The following is a 25,388-nucleotide window of genomic DNA, read 5'->3' on the forward strand; positions in this document are numbered from 1 at the left end:
AATTGTCCTCTGAGTGGAGGTACAGAGTGTCAAAATAAAGTAGTCTGAGGACCACTCTAAGCTGATGCAAGATGACCAAACTATTTCGTTCCCCTATGCTCTCGGCGGCCTATTCTTCTGAAATCAATCTTGACGACCACAGTACCTACTATCTGACTGACGTCTTTTGAAGGTTCAATTATGATCTCATAACAAGATTGATTCCCAAAAGAATGATCATGACGAACCTTGAATCTAAGTGGTTACCGGATTCGGACATGCCACCAGCCACGACGCGAGGCGTGGAGCGCCACTCCACAGCCACAAACGCGCAAGACGACTTACTTGATCAATTTTGCCCCAAAGAGAAACATGAAGAAGGGAGAATCAGAAAGGGAAAGAAGAGACCAGACTAGATTCTACTCTAGCAGTCATGCCTTGTACTTATTTATTCACATGTCCGGAGAGCCCCCGCATGATTCGTAACCAACAGATGCAATCAAGGTCAACGTCGGACCATCTCGTCAGCTCCCCAACCAATCAGAGCTCTCCCTTTGCCATAGCGGGTGGTTGGTGAATCTCGCTCGCTAGAACCCGTCGGGTCCATCGACGTTCGAGCCCCAGAAACTGCCGATTGTTCCTGGAAGTTAGCGCGTCTCCAACCACCAAAATTCACGTATTGGGCACTTGGCCAGGGAGTACAGAGTTCACCAGCCATCTCAATTGCAACGTGATAGTAGCCCGCTCCTAATAAAACTACATGATCTCTTTAACAACCGACCAGGTTTCTTTTCTCTTCTCGTCTCGTGAATCAATAATTACTTTGTCTCTCATTCTTGATAGCTTGAGTTGTGAGTGTTTGTGAATCATTCATTAGTGGTCTCTTGTTAGCTGCCAGTGCCAGCCTCTGCCAGCACATGAAATAGAACCACAACCAGGCAAACACCATTTTTCGCTCTTCACAGCACTTCAGCACCTCTCCCGGGCAGACTGAAAAACATACAACAGAACATCTTTGGCGAATAGCCTCGTCAAAATGCGCGGGTCTCTCACCCTCCTTCTCGCTCTTTCAGCCTCTTACACAACAGTCACTGCTCTCCCCAAACCCAGAATTCAACCTCGCGATGACGCAGGCAAGCCGAAGTACTCAGTCGTTCCTCTAGAGCCAGGCGATGATGATCCCGCCTCGGGCGGTGCAGGAAGCGGAGATGGAAATGGAAGCAGCGGCAGTGAGGACGGAGATGGAGATGGCGTCGTGACTGTTATCCGAACAGTAGTCCAGACACCGAAGCCAGTCACTCAAGTCATCACGCGAACGGGGAATCCTAGTATTGTCACAGCCCCTGGAAAGACCGTGACAAAGGCTGTTCCCACTACTGTCGCTGTCATCAACATATCCGATGATCCTGCTGTTACTCAGACCGTCACCGTTCCTCGTTCTAGTGCTTCCAAGCCCAAGGCGACAGAAGAGCCCTCAGCCACACAAGAACCTGAGACCACCGAAGGCGAAGCGAAACCAACAGCTCAGGAGCCATCTGATTCTTCGAGCTCTGCTCCCGCTCCAGGGGCCACCTCTCAACCAGAGCCTCAGCCGAAGCCTCAGCCGAAGCCTCAACCCAACCCTCAACCTGAACCTCAGCCAGAGCCGGAGCCATCTACCAGTATTGCGTCTGCTGAGAGCATTGAGACATCGTCGACTACAAGCGACATTCAGACTTTCCCAGCTGTAGTGACCGTCACTCTCCGCTTCCCCACGAGCGAAAGCTCCCCTACAGACTCGGAACCAGCCTCGCTTGCCACCCAAGATGCAGAGGCTCCTGAAAATACTTCGTCGCCCTCGTCTGACTCCTTAGTGGCGTCTATGCCACCGCAAGAGACCTTTGTTCAGGACCCTGCTGGCAATAACGGCGAGACCTGGTCTTCAGCCACACTACCCTACTACGCCCCAGTCGCACCCACGACTCTTCTCACATCCTTCACCACCTCCACAACTTCTTCGGATGTTGAACACATAACCCCTGAGCCAGTCCCATCTTCAAAAATACCCGATGATGGTCTATGGCGCACTACTTACCCGCCCTGGAGCGATGATCTGGCTGTCTGATTCTTCCAGGCGGCAGAGAATGATTTGATCTTTGAGTTTGTCTTGGAGGAGGACGTAAGAAAAAGGGCATGGAACGCAGCATAGCGGAAAGGAAATGCATTATGAGACCCCCCTTGTAATAGAAATCGGGCGCAGGACATATAGACCAAGCGAAGGAGGCGACGGACCAAGCGCTGGACGTATTGCCATATGTAACGAGTAATAATCAATCAACCAAGCAACACGAATCCCTTTATATTGTCAGCTGTTGGTGAACAAAGCGTGAAACTACTATTTTGTGTTTAAAATAACTTACCCCTGCTAGACTCTACAGAGCTTGGCAAACAATATGACAGTCCACTGGGCTGGGCTGAAATTAACTATTGATATGATATATCACACGAAAACTTCTAGAAGCAATGGTGTAAACAAGGCACATCAGTTTTAGGTAAACATTTGATACGAATAGAAACAAAGACCCAAACAGCCATAAGGTGAAGAATCAGAATGTGATTTCGACTGGAGAGCTCTCAAAGAAAACCAACAGGAGTATCAGTTGTAGAAATAACAGGCAGTTCCCAAGGAAAAGTGTATCAATCAACCATTCCTTTCGTTCCACTGTGAGCCTGGTGCGAGCAGTCCAACAATTTCAAGTCACATCCACCACTTTATTATTCTGGTTTTTACTCCTGAGTTGTATACCCTCAGTATTATTCGCTCATATACCAATGTCTGATCAACCCTCTACCAATCCAAAGCTGTTAGTCTACTCTCCTCCAGCACAAGAACCACCGACTTACAAGTTTATTCAGGAACACCACAGACAACACTCCCGTCATCAAAACGCCCGTCATCATGGATACCTCCACCAATCCCTTCACCGGCGCCCTCAACGACCCCAACAGCCACGCCAACTTCCTGGGTAACAAATCTTCTAACAACAACGAAGCTCTCATCATGGGAGGAGTCATGGTCGGTTCTGTTGTCCTTGTTGCTATCGTTGGTGTGGGATGCATGGTCTATAAGCAGCGTGTTCGCAAGATGAAGGCCCAGGAGGCCAAGCTCGATGACGGAGCTTCTGTTTAAGTTGCACTGAGTACAAAGTATCAACCTAGATGTCAGTGGTACTATGGATTGTAGCTTGGGTTGAATTGTTTGATGAAGACCGGAAAATCACGAGGAGAGGAAGACATGGCGGAGGATGCTCGGTTGAGATTCTCATCTGTCTGAGCGAGACGACTATTTCACTTCAACACACTCTTTAGTTAGGAGAGAGGCTTTTGTGGTTACCCTAAAATCTACATTCATTCCTTTGCCATCTTAACATATAGTGTCTCTGCTTCGAGTACATTGTGTGTGATGTTACAATTAATCTCTCAGCACCAAATGGTTACTTGCGATACAGAGCAAGGCAGCACAAATGACCTACACTGTACAATATACTCATTATCACTGGTCAATTCGATCACCGAATCTCAGACATGTATCCCACAGAGTCGGCAGATATGTTCGCCTTATAGTTGATTGGTCCATAACCTACCACAGACTCTTCATCCGTGTACAAGCCGCAACATAAAATCACGTATAAAAGCAGACCTCTATCCAATTCTATGCAAGCCTCATCACAGTCATCATGTATAGTGAAGAGGGGCCTCGAGCCTCGTTCCTGCAGAGCCGTTCTCTCGCTTCGAATGCCGCTCTCCAATGAGACTGATACACGTCCAGGACTCGACCCACGCTGGGCAGTGACACTTCACTTGAGCCAAGAGAAGTGATCCGATGTAGTTGAGGCGGTATGTAAGAAAAAGAAAAGAAGCGAGGAAAGGGTTATAAATATTTGATTCTCAGAGGGACTGTTTCTAAAGAATTGTTCTCTACAGTTTTCTTAGCCGTTGCACCCAATTGCAGTCTACTACTCCACCAAGTACGGCCCCATATTCGCCGTCAACTTCCGTTCCAACTCCGGGAATCCGATCTTACCTGCAAACCAAGAGTTACAACTACAATTACTGTTACACCGAGAATTCAGCCAAAATGCGGCCGACATTTCTCCAACTACCAACAATAGCACTGGCTATCCTCCTCTTCTCTTCTCTGATCCTAGCATCATCCTCACCCAACACATTATTTACCCGCGACGAGGATGAAGGCTCAAGCTGCAGCACAGAAGGACAATGGCACTGCATGACCAATTCCTTCCAAAGATGCGCACAAGGTCACTGGTCTATTAAAATGAACATGGCTGAGGGGACAAAATGTACGCCTGCGGGTTATACAGACGATTTCAACTTTCGCATTGAGCGTGAGGGAGAAGATGATAATGATGAGAACAGGAGTGATGAGAGCCAGAGTAATAGTGCTTCTGGAGTGAAGCTGGATAGTGTTGTTATGTTGGTGGTTGTTTCTTTATTATGGGTTGTTTTGGGAATTGTATAGTTATCAAGTTAATTAATTGAGAATGAACATAAGACTTGCAAGTTTTGTCCATCTATTGCCATGGAATATGTCTTGTCAACACAGCTCTACTGTTGAGCACAACTCTAGTGTCAACACTGACTACCGCTTACACGGAAGACGATCCCCCAATAAATGATCACAAGCACGTTATCCTTCTGGAAGGTCACACTCACATTCCTCTCCCCCCCAAAACCCACCAATCCCAGTCCACAATGCTACCATATTCGGAAATCAGATTAACCCCGGAGCTTCAACTCTCTACCAGAACGAGAATAGACAGATGGCACTCTCGGCAATCATAACCCCGAATGTCGTTCTATAGATCGAGCGACGCTCGTTTACGAGGACATATTCTGACTATATCCTTACTGTTTCATCTTTCTTCCGATATTTCTGGTTTCTCCTCCAATTAGAAGCTCTGTTTCATCTATCTGGAGGTAACTCCACAGTCGCATTGATACTACTGTAACCGAAAGGTAATCTATCAGACTTGACTGTAATTTATGTTTCTTGCTCCTTTAAGATCATTTTTACTCTTTCGTTCTTTTTGTCTGTCTTTTATATAAGTCGCTCTTTTGTTCGTCGTTCATTCTTTTTCCAACTCGCTGTCCTTCATTTCGATCAGGTATCGCAAAAATGGTCAGCTTCAAATACTTAGGCGCTCTAGTCAGCGCCGCTCCGGCTCTGGCAGCCTTTGGCACTTCTACTAGCGGAAACAACCTCATCGTCGACTCTGGTAGCTCCAACGGCTTTTCCGTCAGTATCAGCAAGAGCGATTGCTCTATTAACTCGATCAAGTATCGTGGAAATGAGTACCAGTACAAGTCTCAGACTTCGCACATCGCGTCCGGTCTTGGATCAGCCAGTGTCCAGTCCACCGTTCTCAACAGTGAGTTGTTCAAGTAAATCTTATAGAGATGAAGACTAATGAGAATAGACAAGTACATCAAGGTCACTTGTACCGCCAAGTCTGGCGATTTCGACTTGACCCACTACTACGTTGTTCAAAACGGCCAAAGCAACGTCTACATGGCCACCGACACCAAATCTCAGCCCAAGATCGGCGAACTACGCTACATCGCCCGTCTGGACCGATCTCTTCTTCCCAACGAGATCCCCTTCGGCGAGGTCTCTAACACTTCGGGCGGTTCAGCTATTGAAGGCTCTGATGTCTTCAACGTCAACGGCCAGACCCGCGCCAAGTTCTACTCTTCTCAGCGCTTCATCGACAACGATGTCTGGTGTTTCCAGAGCAGTGGCAAGGATGTTCACGCTTGTATGGTCACCCATGCTTCGCGATCTTATGAGAAGAGCTCTGGCGGTCCTTTCTTTAGGGATATCAACAGCAACAACAACGGTGGATTCAGCGCTCTTACTTTCTACATGAACTCTGGTCATGCTCAGACCGAGGCATTCCGTCAAGGTTTCCATGGACCTTATGCTCTGTCCTTCTCTCGCTCTGGTGTCCCCAAGGCGAAGGACTTCGACATGACTTTCTTCAAGGATCTTTCCATCTCTGGCTACTCTGCTGACTCCTCTCGCGGCCGCGTCAGTGGTACTGCTACTGGTGTTCAATTGGGATTCCAGGGTGTTGTTCACTGGTTCAACAAGGACTTCCAGTACTGGGCTTACACTTCATCCAACGGCGCTTTCACCTCTCCCTTCATGGTCCCTGGTACCTACACCCAAGTTCTCTACCAGGGTGAGCTCAAGGTTGCCTCTAAGAGTGTGAGCGTTTCTGCCGGTAACACAGCTTCATCTTCCATCGCTGCCGACTCAGACATCACCACTGGAAAGCACACCTCTGTCTTCCGCATCGGAGACTGGGACGGTCAACCCAAGGGTTTCCGCAACGCTGATAAGCAGCTCCGTATGCATCCCAGCGACAAGCGCATGGCTAGCTGGGGTCCTCTCACCTACACCGTCGGCTCCAGCTCAGTAGGAGACTTCCCTATGGCTATCTTCAAGGCTGTCAACAACCCTGTTACTATCAAGTTCAATCTCCCCTCTGCCATCTCTGGCCAGGCTACTCTCCGTATCGGTACCACCCTTGCCTTTGCCAGCGGTCGTCCTCAGGTCACCATCGGTAGCTTCAAGAAGGCCTTCGATGCCCCTACTAAGATCGATTCGCGAGGTGTCACCCGTGGTGCTTACCGTGGCCATGGCGAGGTTTACGATGCTGTTATTCCTGCTGGTACGCTCAAGCAAGGTTCCAACACCATCACTATTGAGGTTATCTCTGGTAGCTCTGGTGCTGACTTCCTGAGCCCCAACTTTATCTTTGATGCCGTTGAGCTCTTCCATTAAGTCTTGTCGGTTGGAGGAGATGTAATCAAGTTCCTATAATTTGATTGTCTAGCTTTAGATGTACATATTAAGTTATTAAATAAGAGACTGCACATACAGGGTCACATTGACGGACACCAAGTCTGCTTATCCATTCCGTTCACGCCTAGGTCCCTACAACACCAATGTGAGAGTCATACTTCAAATCAACCAAGGTTTTAAGCTCAATTCATGCAGGGAATAGACGGGAAGTTCATTGCTCCATTCTTGATTAATAAAGACGTCGGACTTAGAGGCGGAGTTAGAGTTGCGCCGTGACGGCGTTCCAAGTGGCTGATATCAGCCAGCCTTGTTAGTCCCAGATTAGAGTTATTGTAGCATGACGCCTTTAATCGACCAACTTCACTAACAAAAGTGGGTGAACAATGTTTCTCAGACATTGAGGCAAACCCCCGCAAAGTTATGATATATATATCTCGATTATCGAAGGAAGGGCATTGAAAGTTTTGTCATTCTGTTATTCTCTATCAAAGAAACCTCGTCAACAACAACCATGTCATCTACAAAAGGAACCGTCCTTGTTACCGGCGCCAATGGCGGCCTTGGCTCAGCCATTGTCACCAATCTACTTCGGAAACCCGAGTTGGCTAGCAACTATGCAGGTCTTTACACTGTCAGAAAAGCAGCATCAGCAACTCGTCTCCAAGGGATCTTGAAACAAGCTCCTGAATCTCACAAAAACGTCCTCGACATGGATCTTAGCTCACTAGCCAGTGTTAGAACAGCTGCAGCTGAGATCAACCGTCGAGTAGCTGCTGGAGAGCTGCCTCCTATCAAGGTCCTTATCCTTAATGCAGCTTACCAAGACCACGAGCAAATCGTAAGTAGAGCTCATATCTATATCCAAGGTTTAGAGATCCTGACTGTTCCAGACAATGACAGATGACGGCTATGAAACAACTTGGCAAGTCAATTTCTTGGCCAATCAACTCCTAGCTCTACTCCTACTTCAAAGTATGGATAAAGAGAAGAGCAGAATCCTTATCATTGGAAGTTGGTCTCATGAGTAAGTTGACCTTGGTAAACTAAGTTGACATTAGCTGACGATCCTTAGCATTGATGACGAACGTAACAATCTCGGTGGGCAAGCCTGCTACCAAGGTTATGACAGCCTCTTCCCTGGCCCAGACGAGCTTGCCAGGGGTAAATGGAGTAGACCAGACACTGGTGGAGGATGGCTCACTGGCTTTCGACGATACGGAGCAAGCAAATTGTGTGCCGTGATGCTCATGTAAGTCTTTCAAATACTTCACTTGAAGTTGACTAACACAATGATTCTAGGCATGAACTTGTAAACCGACTCGCTCAAGACCCGCAACTCTCCAACATCACAGTAACAGGTCTAGATCCGGGCGCTATGGCTTCTGACCTAGTGCGACGAGGTGGTTTCCTAATGTATCAGACCATCAAACTTGCCCTCCCTATCATTTCTCCTCTTCTTGTTAGGTTCAGCCCTAACGGACCCTATCGGCCTTTATACAAGAGCGCGGGAGATGCGGTGCAGCTCGCATTTGAGAGGGAGGCCCCAAAGGGTAGATTGCTCTACTTGAATGGCACGGACGAACTTGAGACGGGAAAGGAAGCAAGAGACGATGCCAAGAGGAAAGCTTTGTGGACCTACGGTTTACAGGCAGCGGATATTAAGCGGGGAGACACGATCCTACAAGACTGGCAGTGATGAGAATATGCTCTGTCCGATTCTCATAGGGTTTGGTACTGCTAGATATCGATTAATCATATATTCCTCCTATCACACGAAACTAGGAATAAAGCCAAGGCCAGATACATGGCTACATACTTGACATGTCATTTCCGTTATTAGTCTCGACTCGGTACGGCATATTGCTTTTTATAAGCCGGATACAACTGTGAATAAGGAAGTAGTTGCCGATACTTCGGGGGGACAATTAACGCATTGATGTTCTAAAACGAGGGACAAAGTTTATTGTTATTACGATCTGTTGACCCGATACAGGGAGTGAAATGCTGATAGGTCAAAATCTCCTGACATTTATTCTATTAGGAACAATAGAAAAAGTTTACGCGAGTAACGGTAACGGCGGTAGATTATGGGTCTTGACGGGATATGGTGACAGGGTGAGGGCATCACGAGCTGGGACCAGGGTTTGATAAGGCTTTGACAGTGGAAGGGGAGAACCTTGAAATTGATGGTGCCTGCCTTGGTACCTAGAGTCCGGTACTCAATCAGGTCTGGGTAGCTTCACAGCAATATATGGCGAGTTACAGAAGGGATAGACGCTAATTCATAGACATTCCAGGGCTTAGTGAACGGGTGTTTTAACGACATGATCCGTCAACGTCTAGCTTCAAGCCGGACGAACTTGGGGCAGGAAACGACTGGGTCGTTGTTTCTTTTTTCGCTCACAAAGATCCACTTGGCGCTCAACGCACGTTGAAAAGAGCACGGAAGGTACGCCCCAGTTTCCACTTTCGAGCCTGCCCCTGGAAAGGAATCTGAAACAGGCTGGAGTCTGTCCCGTGATGAGCGACAGGCACAGTATCCAAAGTAGGAAAGATCTCTTTCATGGTCCAGTCGATCTTGCCAAGATACAACGCTCTGGAGGGTTCTTGTCGCAGATAGCTGAATCCCTTCGCCTGTGAAAAGCTTGTGATGAAGTGAAGATCACTCCTGATTCTAGGACGTTTACAGGGGATGTTTCGTCTGATCTTTCCTTGCCTCGTCACTGCAAATCCATCTACCGAATGATGATCTGATCAACTTTTAATCATTACTGACAACTAAAGCAAACATTCAGCTATTGGATTAGTTAGTCGTGAATGTAGTAATTTGTCAAATAGATAGGCTGTCGTCCAAGTCACCGCTTTCTCTAACTTAGTGCACTCCAGTCAGTACTGAGCAAAACAAACTGGCGCTTGAGCGACTAATACTAATGCCAATTCTAGCTCCAGTTTGCTCGCTGCTCATCTTAGCCAGTCATACTACATGCTAATACTCTGGTGGCCACATCTTGGCGCTTGAGTACAGTCTTTAGCGCCTGTATATCCAACAATCGTCCTCGCCCTCCATACTTTTCCACCATAGACCAAAAACAAAATAAACACAAGAAACACGAATCAAAAGATTTGGTCTGTTTCTTTTATAGTACCTGGTCACAAGACCAGCCCAATGATACTCGGCTGGTTGGCTGTCGAGAACCACAAATTTGGGGATGTCCCTTGTATGCCCCAGCATCCCTGTCTCATTTAATTCTACAAGAGGCGCCATCGGTTGGCGCTGGATGCAAGCATTGGGCCTGAAATTAACAGCAGTCCAGTGGACTGTGGACTCTGCTGGTCAATCGTCAGCCAACGGCAACCGTTGCGAAGGTTTTCATTAATGAATGAACCCCCAGGTCGACCTATTCCTTGTCGACAAGGAATCATATCCCCGTTGGCCTTTTTGTCTCTGTCTTTTCTCATATCTCGAGCCCGGTTCTCTTTTCCCTCCTTCTCTTCTTCTCTCCAGTTCACATTCCTTTGTTTGCTTCCTTGCTTCCTTGCTTGCTTGCTTTGTTTGCTCGTGCGTCCGCGCTATTCATTCCTTGCTCAACCTTCAACTTTTGGCTTGGAGCTGGACTCGTGCCTCCAGTAAACGATCCCTCGACCTCTCTTCTTTTATACTTATCCCTTCCAATAATCACACGGACCTTCGTTGCATCCATTCAGCCCCATTTTCTAGAAGGCCTCCGCCACGATCAGACCCCCTGCTACTGTCAGCACTTATACTGCTCAGCATCCCCAATCCGTGCTCGAGCTGAAGCTGAGGGCATACGGATATTGAAGGACTACCACTAAAATAAGCACAAAACACTGGACTCGTCAGACCACCCAACACCAACTGTCAGTGCCAACAGTGGTTGACAGTGCACGACAAAGCAAAGATGCCGGCCATGTGGGACAGCTTCAAAACTGGCACTGGCCCCAGTCTTCATCAGCTGCCACCACAAGAATTGAAGAATCGACCATTCCTTCGACAGACACAAAGTTCATCTTCCAACGGATTGCCCCAGAGTCGATCTGCTACCAGCGCCCACAGCAATCGAACTGTGACTTCGAATAAGTCACGCGACGACGTTTACGAGAGTCAAACTCATCTTCACGACGACTTCGAGAACCGACTTAACGGACTTGGCATTCAAAACGGTCCTTTCAGATACGAAATTCGCCGTGGAAAAACAGTTCGAACACCAGATATCTCAGGTCCACCACGTCTGTAAGTACTAGCTTGCTTTCATTCTATACTGTTTCTTTGCTTTTGTTATGCAATACGACAACTGGCTTGGTTCGATTTGGACACAAAAGACTGCGGTTCCTCATCGTCAGCAACGCCAGGCGGACCCTTGGACTTTAGCCGACTAGGCGCAGCGATGTTACCTGCATCCACACGCTTAGTGGGCATGTACCAATTGCAACAAAGGAACGAGGGCATTCAGTCTTCCTCCAAAAGTTGAGGATCGGCCATTACTGGAGTCGTTCGTCATGCACTATGTATGCTCGAGATCGACATTTCTGCAGCCAAGTGCATGATACCAAGCCAACTTGGGGTTTCAGTCTCACGAACCTGAACCGTTTGATCCGACCGTGCAAGCAACCCCAAAAAGTGATGAGCTGATATGCACCTTTTCAGCCGGTTCCAAGGCATCTCACCAGCAATGCCTCACTTGGGGTGTGGCATAGTCGCTAATACCCTTTTGCGTATCCGTTTTTACGCCCTTTCCGTTTCTTCACGATCTTTCTCACAAGGCAACAACAACCCCATGCCTGCACCTGACTAACATGTTATCTCTTTCCTTTATAGCTCCCCTGTCCTCGGATCTGATGATATCCGGACAAAAGCTCCTCCTCGAAACCCGCGACGATTAGAAGGCGAGGACGACTCTCCCTGGCGTCCTGCCTCTTCCATCTACACAAACGACGACGGAGACAGAAGGAGCAGTCGTCACTCCCGCCACTTGCAATATTTGAAGCCATCTAACTCCAAGGCACCTGCCAAAGACATGTACGGTCGTGGTGTTGAGATCTCGCCTCCAAGCTCTCCCGAGTTTGATACCAGGCAATATGGGTGAGTCCAGAAATCCTTCTTACATCAATGTCTTTTCTTGAGCACGCTGGTCGCTGCATATCAATCTCATTTTGAGTACTGTCAGCTTTGACATTTGAGTTACGAGAACTCCTGGTTCGCAGCCTCACGATCAAATACAGTTCCTGTGTTTATTCTTGCTTGCCACAATTACCACGCTCTATGCCTTCGTACAATATGAGAAGATCTCGATTCAGACTGCGGTCGCTAATACGTTGCCTCTCCTGCAGACCAAACTCACAAGATGTCTCGCCAATCGATGACTCTCCCAACTTATCTCAGCTGGATCTTCTTGGAGAGCGTCGATTGACACCTACCCAAGCACAAGCACAACTCAGTAGCCAGATACCTACTATGCGCCGTGAGAAGCCAACAAGCCCTAGCCTTCCTTCACCACTTCGAACCACCAGATCCTCCGATCAGCTTGCGGAGGCCAGTAAGCCCTGGGAAAATATTCAATCAACAACCAACAGGACTAAGCAACCATTCGGATCCACGACTATTGTCACTGGTCCGCAGCACACCAGTTCGGGCAACCCTTCTCCGACACTTGGGCAGCGAATCCGAAAGTTTGCCAGAGCGAAGCCAGAGCCTCTAGAAACTCGACCACCATGGAATGGAGCGAGCGGACGTGCACCTATGGTTGACCCAGTTCGGGATGATCCTACCGTTGCACCCTTGAGCCTGCAGCGCAGGGTCAGTAAACGGGTTGGCCTTGGTGGAGGTCGTAATCCTGAAACACCTAGCGACAATGCTGGAACGGGTCGACGTCTCCTCACCTCACGGTCCGCACAGAAGCTCAACGAGAGTTATAAAACGCCATCACCTGAACTTGTTTCGCACCCGTATCCTAGCCCTCCAAACACTGGCTCCCCGCCGCCGTCTCAGCCAAACATGTCGCATGCTGCGCCTTCTATGCTCGCGCCCAATATGGTGCCTGATCAGCTCAAGGCCATAAAGAGGAAACCATCCCCCTCGACCTACAACCCTCACACTTCTTGGTCAAGTTCCGTCTACTCGGCGATGACCGAGAACACAATTCTTGGCGAAAAACCACTGCTTAACTCGATCGAGACATCAAGACTATCCACACCAGAGGACCCTTGGGAACAGCCTCCATCTCGATTCAGCGTTACGACTTGCAACACCGCTGCTGCTAAGACACCGGTTGTGCCTGACGAAGAAGAGCGACCAGATACGCCGAAGCAAACCCCCTCAGTGATGGATCGTAGGAGACCAGTCCCAGGTGGAGATAACTTCAGAAGAGCCTCGAACGTGCCAATCGTCATCTCAATGAACACGTCTTCACGATCGAGTCTGCGTCCTGAGTCTATCATGTCCACGGACAAGGAACTGCCACCTGCACCACCAGAGGTCCAATCGGCACATGACCGTGTAGCTTACCTCAGTGCTCGACTTGACAGCCTAGCCCACAGACGTCATAACATCAACAAGAGCATCAAGCAGATGACGGAGTTAATGCCCACCGACAGGCTCTTGTCTAGCACCGAAGTTATGCGCAAGCGGGAGATTGAGAAGAAGAAGGTGGAGGCGCTCAAGGAGGAGCTGGCAGAGATTCAAAGAGAGGAGCACGACCTGGGTCTGAAGCTCTACAGAGCTAACAAGCGTGCTGAAAGAGAGGCGGCCTTTGAGCCTTCTTCTCTCTGGGTCAGACGTGTGACATCCTAAGGGATTATTACTCGTCTGTGGGTATATAGGTTAAGGGATTGAGAGATGTGATCTCTGGTGATTAAGATTAAGCAAGGCGTTGACGAGACATGCATAGCAGATGGAGTTAGGTTCTTTTGTTTTTACTCATTTCTTCTTTTTCTTCTCACAAGCCCAAGTCACTGGTTGCAGACCGGCTATTATACGAAAAACATTTTCTTCTACGGTGTTCGAGTATATTGCATACAACAAAGATAAATAGATGGTTGTCCGATGACAATGCATAAACTTCACTTGCGTTCTCTCTTTTGTTCCACTGGGATGTTTTAACGGGCGCATTTATTGTACAATGTTTCTTCTGTACGACTAATAAGTAGTAGTAGTAAAAGCAGATGTCCATCTCCTGAAAACCGTCTGTCTGGATATATCCATCGTTTTGCAAATCGCTTTCCTGTCTAATAACCATTACAATATCAAAACGCCATCCATCTTCTTACCATAAAGATCTTCTAGGAACTGAACCTGGGGGTCTCGGTCCGTTACATCGCCCTTGCCAACATCTCTGGCAGTAGTCGCCTTCTCCGCCTTCTTCTAGAGCAGTAACACAAGCACATTCCTCGATAAGATAGTGTCGGCAGAACAGGTAGACGCCACTGCGTGGTGGCTGAGGGGGAATCTCATCCTTGTTCGATTCTGAAGTCAAGAGGTTGCGTACACCACCAAGGATTTGCTCCGAGAAAGATCGCTTGTTAGGCTCAGACGTGGAGGTCTGTCGCTGCAAAATATCGTTCTCGTTTTCTTGGGTCTGCTCTGGTGAGGGCTCATTTGACTCGTGAAGACGTGGGAATGAGACCAGGTCGCTCGAGTTGGCGTCTACTGCTGGAGGACCAATGTAGTTCCCTGCTTCATCGTAGTGATCTGACGGATATGTCTGGCGAAGATTTCGTCCACCGTGGGAAGCAGAGTATGTCCTGCGGTTCTGATAACCTGTTGCATAGCGACCTGGCTGACTGAAGTTTCCAGAATACGAGTTTCGTTGATGCTGGTAGGGAGAACTTCTAGGTTCACTTCCAGGTCGTCTCGCAGATCCATCGGCATGAGTATACTGCCCAGCTTGACTTGAAGATATAGCCCTGGGCTGTGTAGAGCCGTTTCGATGAGTGTAGTACGTCCCGTGAGGACTCGGTCCTTCGAGCTCATAGTCGCTGTAATCGAAAGAACTCTCTTCCTTCAACTCATCCGAATCTGCGGCTGGAATGTCGTCTGGGAAGACTGAACCCTGGGTGTACGCGGTGCCATCAATGGAAGATGCATATCTTCGAGTACCGACGTCCATCGCATCGCGAACCTGCGCGTCACTGACTGCACGTCTGTGAGCCATAGCGTCGACCTAGATCTCTCTATTAGTTCTTATGATCTGGGCAAAGGGATACTTACCTTTTCTTGGTCTTTTAGAAAGAGTGTGTTGTTTCTCGCTCTGTCGTGCAAATGTCTTTCGGTAGTTGTTGACCAAAAGCTAAGAGATTGATCACGAGAAGCTATCTTGTCGTACAGGTTACGTTACCACTGATGTAGAATGTTTTGATTCAACAAGAGAGCTTCAGAGTCGGAGTACTTGTGTGTTGTTTTTCTTAGCGAAGGAAGGGAAGAGCATCAGTCTGACCTGAAGTAGTGAGTATTTATATTCGTATCGGCCGGATGATGGTCTCTCGTGGATGGTGGTATAATGGCATTGTTTCGCTGAACATGGGACTGTGTCTGAATGGATGTTCTTTCTTGTGCTCGAGTGAACAGGGGAACCACGAGAACAAGCGCTCGCTCCGTTCGGAACAGTAAATAAAGGAAAGGAAAACAGGGTCGGAAGGACATGTCCGGATGTAATAGTCTTTTAGCGACAGTGGTTCGCTGGGGGTTATTCAGGTCGTTCAGTCACTGAATGAAAGGCAGGGCAAAGCAAACTTGGGAGGTTGTGCTACGAGACATTTGTTTATTTTTCGTCTAGGGTTCTGTCATACAGAACACGAGCTTTGAATCAGAGAGTTTCTTCTCTTTGTTCCTCACTTGCGCGAGAGTCCGATCCTGTACGTGTATGTAGTCACAGTCCTCCCCTTGACAGAAGAAATAAAAGGCTCCCTGTCCAATCTGACCGAATGCATGCTGAACATCTCGACATTGGTCTTGCTTTCTGCTTCAGGGTCAAAATTCTGGCTTTCGACGAAGCGGAAGTTGATGGAGATCTTGAACGGGTGGTTTGGCTGTCCGATGATGACGCGCGTGGAATCATGCCAGTTCACATCGTCCAGCTCTTGACCCTCGACGATGTTCTCTTGGGCCTGAAAGATGAGCCGTCGGTTCGCCCGGCCAGAAATGTCGAATCTGAACTTGATGCAGGTTGCGGTTCCGTAGGCGACTTGGACGCTCCAGTTTGTCTCTTTGAATTTGTTGAGATTTTCATAGACACCTTTATCGGCATACCAGAAACGTTGAGTACCGCCGGGCCCGACACGGAGATTCACGGTTGTACTCCCAGTCTGAGCAGTGTTTGGCTTGGGAATACCTGATCCGACGACGGCATGATAGTGGTTGACAGGTTGCGAGGCAGGCAAGTGATGAGGAAAGAAGATATTCTGCATGCCGTCCTCATCCGTCCAGTGTGGGAGGTTTGTCATCTTAACCATGGACTTGTCTGGTATATCGACATGGTTGAATAGATAGACCGAATACTCCGTATTTGGAATATCCTTGATGAGGGTCTCGACGAGGATACATGGCGTGCCAGCGTAGAGTTTCAAGTGCTCCTCAAAGTCGTACTGTCGCATAGGCTCTTGGACGTCTTTGACTGGGCCCCGATTGTAACCTGTAAAGGTGTGTATATGACGAGCTGGTGCGGATTTTGGGTCTGATGGTTGGGACAGGAGTTCGCCCGTCTCGATGGCGCTGATGATGGTTAGTGATGACCAAGATTGTGGTTGAGGACTTACACTCGAGTCCAGACGGGAACACGAAGGTCCGCTGCCATGATGATGAATACTGAATGATAAGAGATGAAGCTTCAGGAATTCTCAAAATTTTATGTATTGCGCTCTATGTTCGTACGAAAATAAGAAGCCCATCAGACAAACTGACAGCTGCTGTGCACTGCGCTTCAATACTACTATGACACTACCTAGTCAGGTATTCGATGTTCGCATGTTTGTATACATTTCATTGCAGTAAATCATCTCGTTTCTACTCGTAAAGTAGAATGTCCTATACAAACAGAAAAATCAAGTTGTTTGACCTGACGAGGAAGAAGCCATAACCAAACAACCTACCCTAGTCTGCCTCGGCATCCCAAGAACAAAAGAAAGATTGCAATGAAGAGCTGTTTACAGTCGATCATTCTATCTATCGGTAACAACTAGTTCCGTGTTTGACATATCTGACAATTACTCCTCTTTCTATCCTCTTCTCCTCGCAGAAAAAGCATGTATTACTATATGATTCTGTAGATCTGTAAACAAATCGGCGGCTCCGGATGGAATTGCGGGACCCTCAGCGGGGAAGAAAGAGGGGAGGGTATCATTGAGTTTCTCAAAAGAGCAACTTCAGCGAAATAGATGGATGATGGTTACTCACTCACTCTAGGTGCACTTTAAACAACAGCAACTTGGCTTGGTTTCAAGAGACTATTGTTCCTGCAACTTGAATTTCCTCGGTGTCTGTTTCATGAGTGTTATTCCGTGACAGATATTTGATTTTATCGAGTAAACTTAGCGAACATATACTATATACTATAGAGAAGATGCATCTGGTGATCTTGACTTGGACCACCAAATGAATTATGACGAGCAGATCACCAACTCAACGCAACCTCAGAAACCAAACTAAATCATGACAAGAACCGAAAACCTGGAAACCTGTCAAAAAAAAAAAGAGTCCGGACTTTAGTCTATTTTCTTGTTGATCCGATTTCGATCGATCTCGCTACCCAAAGTTGCTCTGTTGTCGCTCTTGTATTTGCTTTTTATTCCCGAACCCTGGTCATCAGCTGTAACAGCGATGTCTCACTTGGAGGATCCGCAAGACACGATTGGCCGAGTTTAATGGATACTGCAGTTCCTGCATACATTGGTGTAAATGAGAAAGACAACAGCTCAGAGTCTACGCATGAAAAGATTGAGTGAGTGGCAGAGGAAAAAGAAAGGCTCAATTGATACCATAGTAACGAGCCTCGGCTTATTCGAATGCCGGCAGTGCAACTCTATTCGTTCAGAGGATGAATGATTTGCAGTATCCTGGTTACGATCTCATGGTGACAGTTCTCTAGGACTCAATATACTGCCCGTGGCTCACTTGCTTACCTGGATGCATTGTAAATATCCATCAGCTTGCAACTCTGCAGCAAAACAAATAATGCCCACGGGCATACCGATAGTATATAATATTTAAATCACAGCGCTCAGCTGAGCCCAAGTCTCCAGTTCAGTCACTGTAAACTGGGTAATTACTTGTTAATCTATCGTACACCGTACAAAAGCCCCCCTGCACAAAAAGCAAAGAGATGGAATACCTTATAGAATTTCGTCCCAACCCAGCCTTGCTTCCCTGTAGACCCTCTCTGTCAGAAGAAAATCCCAAAAGAGAAAAAGTAACGAAGGCTAAAGAATACGTCTCCCTACTTGTTGCCATTAAGTTATATAGTCTACGTGATGTATTCGAATGTCTTTCTCGTTCCTCAAACTCGGGTGTCACATATCAATTATAATACCTAATACTTCTTCACAATGACTTTGGACTTTAACACAACTGACAGCAAGGCCTTGCAGGTCTTTGCTACAAGTGTATTTTTCTTTATTGTTACGCCTCTCTTTATAGCCTTTCGATTCTGGAGTCGTGTGACGAGGAGATCCGGCCTGGGCTGGGATGACATGACTGTTATAATATCTTTTGTAAGTCTCTTACTCGCATGTTTCAAAGAAACTCTACTAATCATTAATCAGTCATGTGCTGTTGCTGTACAAGCACTATTAATGGTCGCTTGTAATTATGGATTCGGTCAACATATTGAAAAGTTGACAACAACAAATAAGATGATAGCTCTCAAGGTAAGCAAGTCAACCTCAAACATACATCAAACACATCACTAACAATACCAGCTATTCTATATCTCTCAGATCTTTTACAAGCTCACAATGAACTTGGCCAAGATCTCAATGCTTCTATTCTACCTCCGCATCTTCGTCCACAGATGGTTCCGCAGATGCTGCTTCACCCTCATTGGCCTTGTTACCTGCTACACCATAGCAGCAGTCACTCTATCAATCTTGCAATGTAACCCCGTCATCGGTGCCTGGGACAAGTCGATGAACCCTACTTGCATCGATTTGGAAAAGTTCTGGCTCGCCAATGCTGGTTACTCTATTGGCACAGATGTCTTGATATTGCTGCTGCCTATGTATCCTATCTGCACTAGCAAATTGTCTTGTGCTCAAAAGCGAGGCCTCATTGTGCTTCTCACTTTGGGGGGTGGTCTGTAAGTAACACTCGAATCTCGATATAGAAACAGTCAACTAATACTTGTTTAGTGTTATTGCAACATCTATCGTGCGCATGACAACCCTTCCATTCACAGCCAAAACTCCCGATACAACTTGTAAGTTACTCATCTATAACACACATGCAATATCGATACTAACACTACTATTAGACAACATAAGTTCCACCATGTGGTCTCTCATCGAGCAAAACCTAGCCATCATCTGCACATGCCTCCCAATGTGCCGCATCCCCATGCCTAAACGCTTCCCTCTTTGGGTTTCCGAATCCGAACTCTCACAACCCGAAGTCTCCCAAGCAGCAGGCCCAACTAAGCGTCAAACCCGACGCTGGAGCCCTTATACTGGACCCAGAAACGTACAAGGAGTCACGCGAAGCGTCGTGATGAGCAACGATGATAAGAGTGACGAAGTTACACTGGACTCATCGGACAGAACATTTACCATGTCCTCACTTTCCAGTGATGTTGGTGCGATAAGGAAGATTGTTGAGTATCAAGTTACGTTTGAGACGACACCCGAGAACAATGTCTAATCACATGCACGACTCGGTGTTTACTGGCCAGGAGTCAGTTCATGCATACTGCTAGACGCAGCACTATTTTCTTTGTCTATTGTTTTACATCTTACGAGCGGGATTTATTTGGACTTAGCGAAGCGAAACGTGTACTATAGATGATGAGAAGGCACTTGGACATGGAAAAAAATTCTTTTGTACAGATATGATATACACTTAGATAGAGCAGGGACACAGAGACTAGCTCATGCCCTCCATAAATTCAACACGATCAAGAATCATCTGGCGGTAGCCCATGTACTCCTTGAGTCCCTCCCACTCAGGTCCAGACTCCTCTCCGTGCCTCCAAGGTTCCTTGAATCCCCAGGCACACGCAATCTTATCCATCGCAGCTCGCTCCTCCTCTCTCAACCATCGGGTTCGCAGAGGAGTACCTGGCGCCCAAGTCACACGCTTCATCTGATCCTTGTTACTCAGCTTGGCAATCATGCCCATCGATCCTACGACCAGGAAGTATCCGGAAATACCGGCGATACCAATACCTGTCGCCGTCGACACATCCATTGTGTTCTGCCAGTAGGCGGCATATGCGGATGCGAGACCAAAGATGCCAAAGGGAAGGGTACTGAGGGCGAGGGCGGGAGTGGTAGCGTTCTTGATGAGCTTCTGACGCTTGAAGGCGGGGAGACTGAGCGAAGCCTCGACAATACCAAGTGCTGCGTCGAGGTGCTTGGCATCAATGGCAGTCTGCAAAGCCATGTCCGCAACGTCCTTCTCAATAGCCTTGACGGCAGCGTTGGGATTTGATCCCACATACTGAACTACACCATTCTTGACAACAGGCTTCTTCTTGGTGGCAAACATCTCGAATACAGCGGGAAGCGATTCAGGTCGACCAAGTGAGGATTGAATAGCCACGTAAAGCTCAAGGAAAGCCGGTGTGATCTCGACATTGGGCTGCGAGATAATCGAGTACGCCGAGTATGAAATCTTCTTGACACTTTCGGCAAGGCTCGCTTCCATGGCATTCGGTCTTTGTCCAGTTCGCTCCGCTCCCAATTCCATAAGCTTAGATGTTGATGCCCTTGATTTAACCTCAGCTCTGTGAATCTGGGGCTGAAGAGCCTGAGCAGCCTTGAGGCATGTCTCAAGAGCTGCAGTCGTCAATTGCTTCGCCGGAATACCATCCGTCGCAAGAAACTTCTTCTTTGTGCTTTCCACGATGTTGGCCAATTGTGTCGGGTCTGTCAATTGTCTAGGAACTTTCTCGGCATCGGCAGCCTGGATGTTGAGGTCTGGGTACGTCGAAGAGGTCGCAGCCCATCGTGCACTCGTCCCTCTAATTACTGACCTTCGTCCATGGCGGACAGTGGCTAGAAGGGCTCCGCTGATGAATGCTTGGTTGGCAATTGTCGGCGCTGGTGTGAAAGCGCATCGAAGGCAGACATTGCCGATTTGTCGAGGGGCTATTCGAGACATTTTGTATATTTCGGGCTTGAGATTTCGATACCCGTGAGTCTCTAACTGCAATCCTTGATATTTCCCTGATTGCCGGCGTCGTTCCTTCGAGCAAAACTTCTCCCCGTCTCGGTCGTCGTTGATGCTATTCAGAACCTAGCCGACTTTGAATTTCGCAACTCATGATACGCGAGCGGGAAGGCCCCACATGTCAGTGAGTGACAGACGTTGATAGGCTGCCCAGTAAGAGTTGACAAGAACAGCTTAACTGACATGATAAGTACATGCCATGATTCTGCAGCTGCACGTGTTGGCCATTGAGTCAATTAAAGACTCAAGGAATATCCATGAGAACTGAAAAGTCCTCATAGAATGGTCATGCGTTACCAGCACGGATCCTCGTAGAATCAAGTTGCAGTGACTCTTTAAGCTGTATCTTCAAGGAACTTGGGCACTAGAACAAAGCGGGGCGCAGCCCAGCGGTCCACTGTACTGGAAGTAGCGGTGCTGCCTTCCACCTTCTGCCCGCAGCGTAAGCGTTCCATTGGCCATGACGAAACATGATGTGGCTCCTACCTCTTGGGTATTCCAACTGATTCAGCATTCCCAGGGTTCAACTTCAACCTCTTTATATCTGATCCTTTAACCGAGTCTTGCTCATCACTGTCGCCTCGCCTGGCTGCGTTGTGCTGTAAGACTCTCGTATATATCACCCAGGGTCTGGACCCTCCACTGTTTTAGTCCGAAGACCCCGAACCGTCTAGCTCTCCTTCATCCTACCGACGACATCTGAATTAGCGACACCACGTCCGAGGCTCTCAGAGTCACAAACCACCTTCGCGATGCCTCCTCCACCTCCTCCACCCCCTCCACCGCCGCCTGGTGGTATGGGTGGTCCTCCTCCCCCTCCTCCTCCACCTCCAGGAGGTCTTCCCGGGCGACCACCAGCAGGAGGAGCACCTGGTAGAGTATGTCTCTCCATGGCTAGCATTTGCGCCAGTCGCGAGAGATAAAGGTACTAACAGCTTGAACTAGGGCGCTCTTCTCTCAGATATTCATAAAGGCAAAGCTCTCAAGAAGGCCGTCACCAATGATCGTTCAGCGCCGCAAGTTGTCAAAGAGTCCAACTCCTCCGCCGCCCCTGCTGTTGGCGGCGCACCTCCTGTCCCGAAAATCGGTGGTGCTCCTCCTGTTCCCGGCCTGGCACCATCAGTTCCTGGAAATCGAGCAAGAAGCAACAGCGACCAAGGAACAGCAACTGCCGATCCCGCGCCGCAATTGGGTGGACTTTTCGCGGGTGGAATGCCCAAGCTGAAGAAGCGAGGAGGAGGTGTAGATACGGGCGCCAATGCCGATTCCTCATATCGATCCGATTCTGAAGTTGCCTCCGCGCCCAAGCCTCCATCCGCGCCGCCGAGACCTCCCTCAGCTGCTGCACCATCGATCCCCGGACGAGGACCTCCAGTACCGCCCCAAGGAGGAGCTGCAGGCTTGAGGAAGACGACGCCATTAGGGGGCAAACCTCCCCCTCCCCCTATAGGGAAGAAGCCTCCTCCACTGCCAACATCGCGGAAGCCCTCGTCTATGTCACTACCACCATCTGCGTCTTCTCTGAACTTGGTGCCCTCGGCCCCTCCTCCCCCTCCGCCCTCAAGCAACGCACCAGCCGCTCCTCCACCACCACCTCCTTCTGCGGCCCCACCACCTCCTAGTCAATCCCCAGGATCTCGAGGCTCGGTACCTCCTCCGCCACCGCCTCCTCCTCCCGGAGCAACACCATCTCTTGCTGCGCAGGCTACTCTTCGTGCTGCTGGACAAGCATCACCAAGTGGTGCACCTCCACCCCCTCCATCAAGCGCTCCTTCGCCTCCGCCACCAACAACACGCTCTCGAGGTTCCTCCCTTCGCCATTCCATGTTGGACCCCAGTATGTTTACTTTGACAGCCAACGGGGGTAAATCCCCTAGTCCAAACCACTCGCCTTCGCAAACACCTGGTCACAGTGGTGAACCAATTGTGATCAATGACCCCAGATGGCAGTGGAAAGATGAAGGCCTGTTCCCGAAACCCAGGGATTTTGTGGGAGGAACAAGGAAGTATCGGGCAGGAAGAGGAAGTAGTGTTCCTTTGGATCTGAGTGCTCTGTGAAAATGGAAGACTTTCAAAAATGAATTTTGCGCCTCTGAACAGTTTGTCGATCAAGCTGTGCCTTTCATGATTAGATGAGTAGCATGGCGGTTTTGAAAAGATTGGATATGCTAGATTACGTTCAACCAAATATAAATATTATATCGTTAAATCATATTAAAACACGAAATGAGCTGGATGGAAGTGAAGAAGTCTGGTTATGGTCATGTCGAATACGTGGTTTCTTTGGTATTCAATACCATGTTTGGAAAATATAGTACAGAGTTACATACCCCTCCAAATAGTGTACATTTTATAGATAGCCATTCAAGTTTACATAGACTTGAGGTAGTTAGTTTCCTTAATCTTGGCCTTTCTCTCCTTGCGCATCGCCCTCTTAAGTTCTTCTCGCTTCTGTGCAGCCTCAACGTTGTGATCGACGCCCTTGTTCTCCTCTCCGAGGACGTTAATAGACTGGTGCTGGATGGGGACCTTGGGAGCTAAAGCTTCAAGGTTGCCTTCGGCCAATAGCTTGGCTTCGTGAGCCTTCTGTCGCTTCGCTGCCAGCTTTCTTTGCTTCTTAGATTTTGCTATAGATTGTTAGTAAGGTCTATCCATAAAAAGTACCTGGATCAGGTATTCTATAACGTACAGAATTCGTCTCCGGCCCCTTCATCCGCCGCATCAGCGTCCCTCTTCAACACATCCAAGCAATTCCATAGCCACTCAGGGTACTCATCGTCGTGCTTCGCAACAGGGTCCTGTCCCGCCTTGGTATAGTTCAATCCGGTAAGGACAGTTCCGGCCACACATTGTGATCGTGGGACGGGAGTATCCTTGGGGGCCTCGCCAGGTACTGTAACTGGGGTCGAAAGCTTGGGCTCGGCGTATCGGAAAGGTGTTGTTGTCGAGAATTGACGCAGAATAGGCTGTGAGCGCCGCAGGGCGCTGGAGCGCAGGCACCGAGTGCAGAACATGATAATTGTCGGTGGTGGTTGTCGGGAGTCGAAGTGTGACGAGGCTCGAGTTTCTGGAGAAATTTTGGAGGTGCATGATGTGGAGAGCCAATGGGAAGTCAGACAACCTCTAATTGTCAGCCTCGCGCCAAAAGCCCGCGCAAGCTCGAACGACTTATACAAATGGATATTCTATGCAGGGATTGGACAGTTTCTTTATGGGTTCTTTTTTATTTCATTCCTTCCTGATATATACACAGTCATACAAGGCCAAGGTGGTCATTAGTGCACCTTTTATAGCGAGCCGAGCTGGTCACAATCATGTTGTGATATCAAGGCTAAAAAGTCCCTCCTGTTTAGATAACCAAATCCCGCTCACTTCCATCCCAAGTCATGACTAGAAACATTTCTCTCTTACGAAGAGAATCGGTCAAAGTTCATCTTGGCGATCTTGTCGCTTGTGTGTACCTTGGCAGCCCGGTCGAGGTCTTGCTCCTTCTGATCAACGTAGTTTTGTTGCAAGAACTTGGTGCCCTTGATCTTGTTTGTCTTAAGCAATTGGAGGTATCGCTCTATTATGATTGTCAGTTTATGATCCAGGGCAAGGTTTCGGCATCTCGGTAGAGCTCCATATGCGACCAAACTAACCTCGGAGGTGGCCGCAGTTCTCGAGGTGGTTGACACCCTCACGGACATAGCACTTGTTCAGCTCCTCGCCAACAAGTCGGGTCATCATAGCGCCGACCCATTGTTCCCGAATGAGGGAATCCTCAGCAGCCTTGAAGGCCTTGGTATCATCGTAGTCGACGCCGTTGAAGGTGGGAGCGACGGTAGGCTTCTGGGCCTTAAACTGCTCGGACTCGGGGGTAGGCATGGTGAATTGAATTGAGCTTGGTCGACTTGAAAGATTGGATGTTAGACTGGAGCGTGGGACGGCGCGCAAGGCTGACAATGGGACTCAATCGATATCGGCGTCTTGGTACATCCGAGTAGCTTGAAGCTCAACCTAAGTGAATTGGATGTCCAATGACATACGACCTGATTTCTAAGGCAAGCACAGACCCGCTCCCCCCACGACCACCTTCCCTGTCAGTCGCAAACTCTTCACCGCCCTGGAGCGCCCCACCATTTTGCCGGCGCAAAAAAAAAAAAAACTCTG

At 48.4% G+C, this 25,388-nt stretch overlaps 10 protein-coding genes across 10 annotated transcripts; 7 read left to right on the forward strand and 3 right to left on the reverse strand.

Annotated features, from left to right (window-relative positions):
* Positions 1-1,015: 1,015 nt before the first annotated feature.
* FIESC28_10955 (uncharacterized protein) lies at positions 1,016-2,083 on the forward strand (the record flags this gene model as incomplete). The annotated part of the gene is made up of 1 exon (XM_031165085.1): positions 1,016-2,083. The coding sequence occupies one exon, from the start codon at positions 1,016-1,018 to the stop codon at positions 2,081-2,083; it is 1,068 nt and encodes a 355-aa protein (XP_031010868.1).
* An 834-nt stretch (positions 2,084-2,917) lies between these two features.
* Positions 2,918-3,148, forward strand: FIESC28_10956 (uncharacterized protein; the record flags this gene model as incomplete). The annotated part of the gene is made up of 1 exon (XM_031165086.1): positions 2,918-3,148. One exon carries the CDS (start codon positions 2,918-2,920, stop codon positions 3,146-3,148), a length of 231 nt encoding a protein of 76 aa, XP_031010869.1.
* A 2,007-nt stretch (positions 3,149-5,155) lies between these two features.
* FIESC28_10957 (uncharacterized protein) lies at positions 5,156-6,826 on the forward strand (the record flags this gene model as incomplete). The annotated part of the gene is made up of 2 exons (XM_031165087.1): positions 5,156-5,408; positions 5,457-6,826. The coding sequence occupies 2 exons, from the start codon at positions 5,156-5,158 to the stop codon at positions 6,824-6,826; spliced, it is 1,623 nt and encodes a 540-aa protein (XP_031010870.1).
* Positions 6,827-7,358: 532 nt separating this feature from the next.
* Positions 7,359-8,543, forward strand: FIESC28_10958 (uncharacterized protein; the record flags this gene model as incomplete). The annotated part of the gene is made up of 4 exons (XM_031165088.1): positions 7,359-7,685; positions 7,738-7,871; positions 7,920-8,096; positions 8,147-8,543. 4 exons carry the CDS (start codon positions 7,359-7,361, stop codon positions 8,541-8,543), a joined length of 1,035 nt encoding a protein of 344 aa, XP_031010871.1.
* A 2,224-nt stretch (positions 8,544-10,767) lies between these two features.
* Positions 10,768-13,655, forward strand: FIESC28_10959 (uncharacterized protein; the record flags this gene model as incomplete). The annotated part of the gene is made up of 3 exons (XM_031165089.1): positions 10,768-11,099; positions 11,685-11,948; positions 12,197-13,655. The coding sequence occupies 3 exons, from the start codon at positions 10,768-10,770 to the stop codon at positions 13,653-13,655; spliced, it is 2,055 nt and encodes a 684-aa protein (XP_031010872.1).
* A 472-nt stretch (positions 13,656-14,127) lies between these two features.
* On the reverse strand, positions 14,128-16,653 carry FIESC28_10960 (uncharacterized protein; the record flags this gene model as incomplete). Its single annotated transcript, XM_031165090.1, has 4 exons — positions 14,128-14,996; positions 15,072-15,150; positions 15,782-16,571; positions 16,616-16,653. The coding sequence occupies 4 exons, from the start codon at positions 16,651-16,653 to the stop codon at positions 14,128-14,130; spliced, it is 1,776 nt and encodes a 591-aa protein (XP_031010873.1).
* Positions 16,654-18,400: 1,747 nt separating this feature from the next.
* On the forward strand, positions 18,401-19,706 carry FIESC28_10961 (uncharacterized protein; the record flags this gene model as incomplete). Its single annotated transcript, XM_031165091.1, has 5 exons — positions 18,401-18,565; positions 18,617-18,721; positions 18,773-19,149; positions 19,202-19,269; positions 19,324-19,706. The coding sequence occupies 5 exons, from the start codon at positions 18,401-18,403 to the stop codon at positions 19,704-19,706; spliced, it is 1,098 nt and encodes a 365-aa protein (XP_031010874.1).
* Positions 19,707-19,928: 222 nt separating this feature from the next.
* On the reverse strand, positions 19,929-21,167 carry FIESC28_10962 (uncharacterized protein; the record flags this gene model as incomplete). The annotated part of the gene is made up of 1 exon (XM_031165092.1): positions 19,929-21,167. The coding sequence occupies one exon, from the start codon at positions 21,165-21,167 to the stop codon at positions 19,929-19,931; it is 1,239 nt and encodes a 412-aa protein (XP_031010875.1).
* Positions 21,168-21,988: 821 nt separating this feature from the next.
* Positions 21,989-23,294, forward strand: FIESC28_10963 (uncharacterized protein; the record flags this gene model as incomplete). The annotated part of the gene is made up of 2 exons (XM_031165093.1): positions 21,989-22,114; positions 22,182-23,294. 2 exons carry the CDS (start codon positions 21,989-21,991, stop codon positions 23,292-23,294), a joined length of 1,239 nt encoding a protein of 412 aa, XP_031010876.1.
* A 312-nt stretch (positions 23,295-23,606) lies between these two features.
* FIESC28_10964 (uncharacterized protein) lies at positions 23,607-25,103 on the reverse strand (the record flags this gene model as incomplete). The annotated part of the gene is made up of 4 exons (XM_031165094.1): positions 23,607-23,863; positions 23,926-24,221; positions 24,648-24,801; positions 24,878-25,103. 4 exons carry the CDS (start codon positions 25,101-25,103, stop codon positions 23,607-23,609), a joined length of 933 nt encoding a protein of 310 aa, XP_031010877.1.
* Between the last annotated feature and the right edge of the window lie 285 nt (positions 25,104-25,388).

The sequence above is a fragment of the Fusarium coffeatum genome, assembly GCF_003316985.1.
Source record: "Fusarium coffeatum strain FIESC_28 chromosome Unknown BRIP53273_contig_346, whole genome shotgun sequence".
Classification (NCBI taxonomy): Eukaryota; Fungi; Ascomycota; class Sordariomycetes; order Hypocreales; family Nectriaceae; genus Fusarium; species Fusarium coffeatum.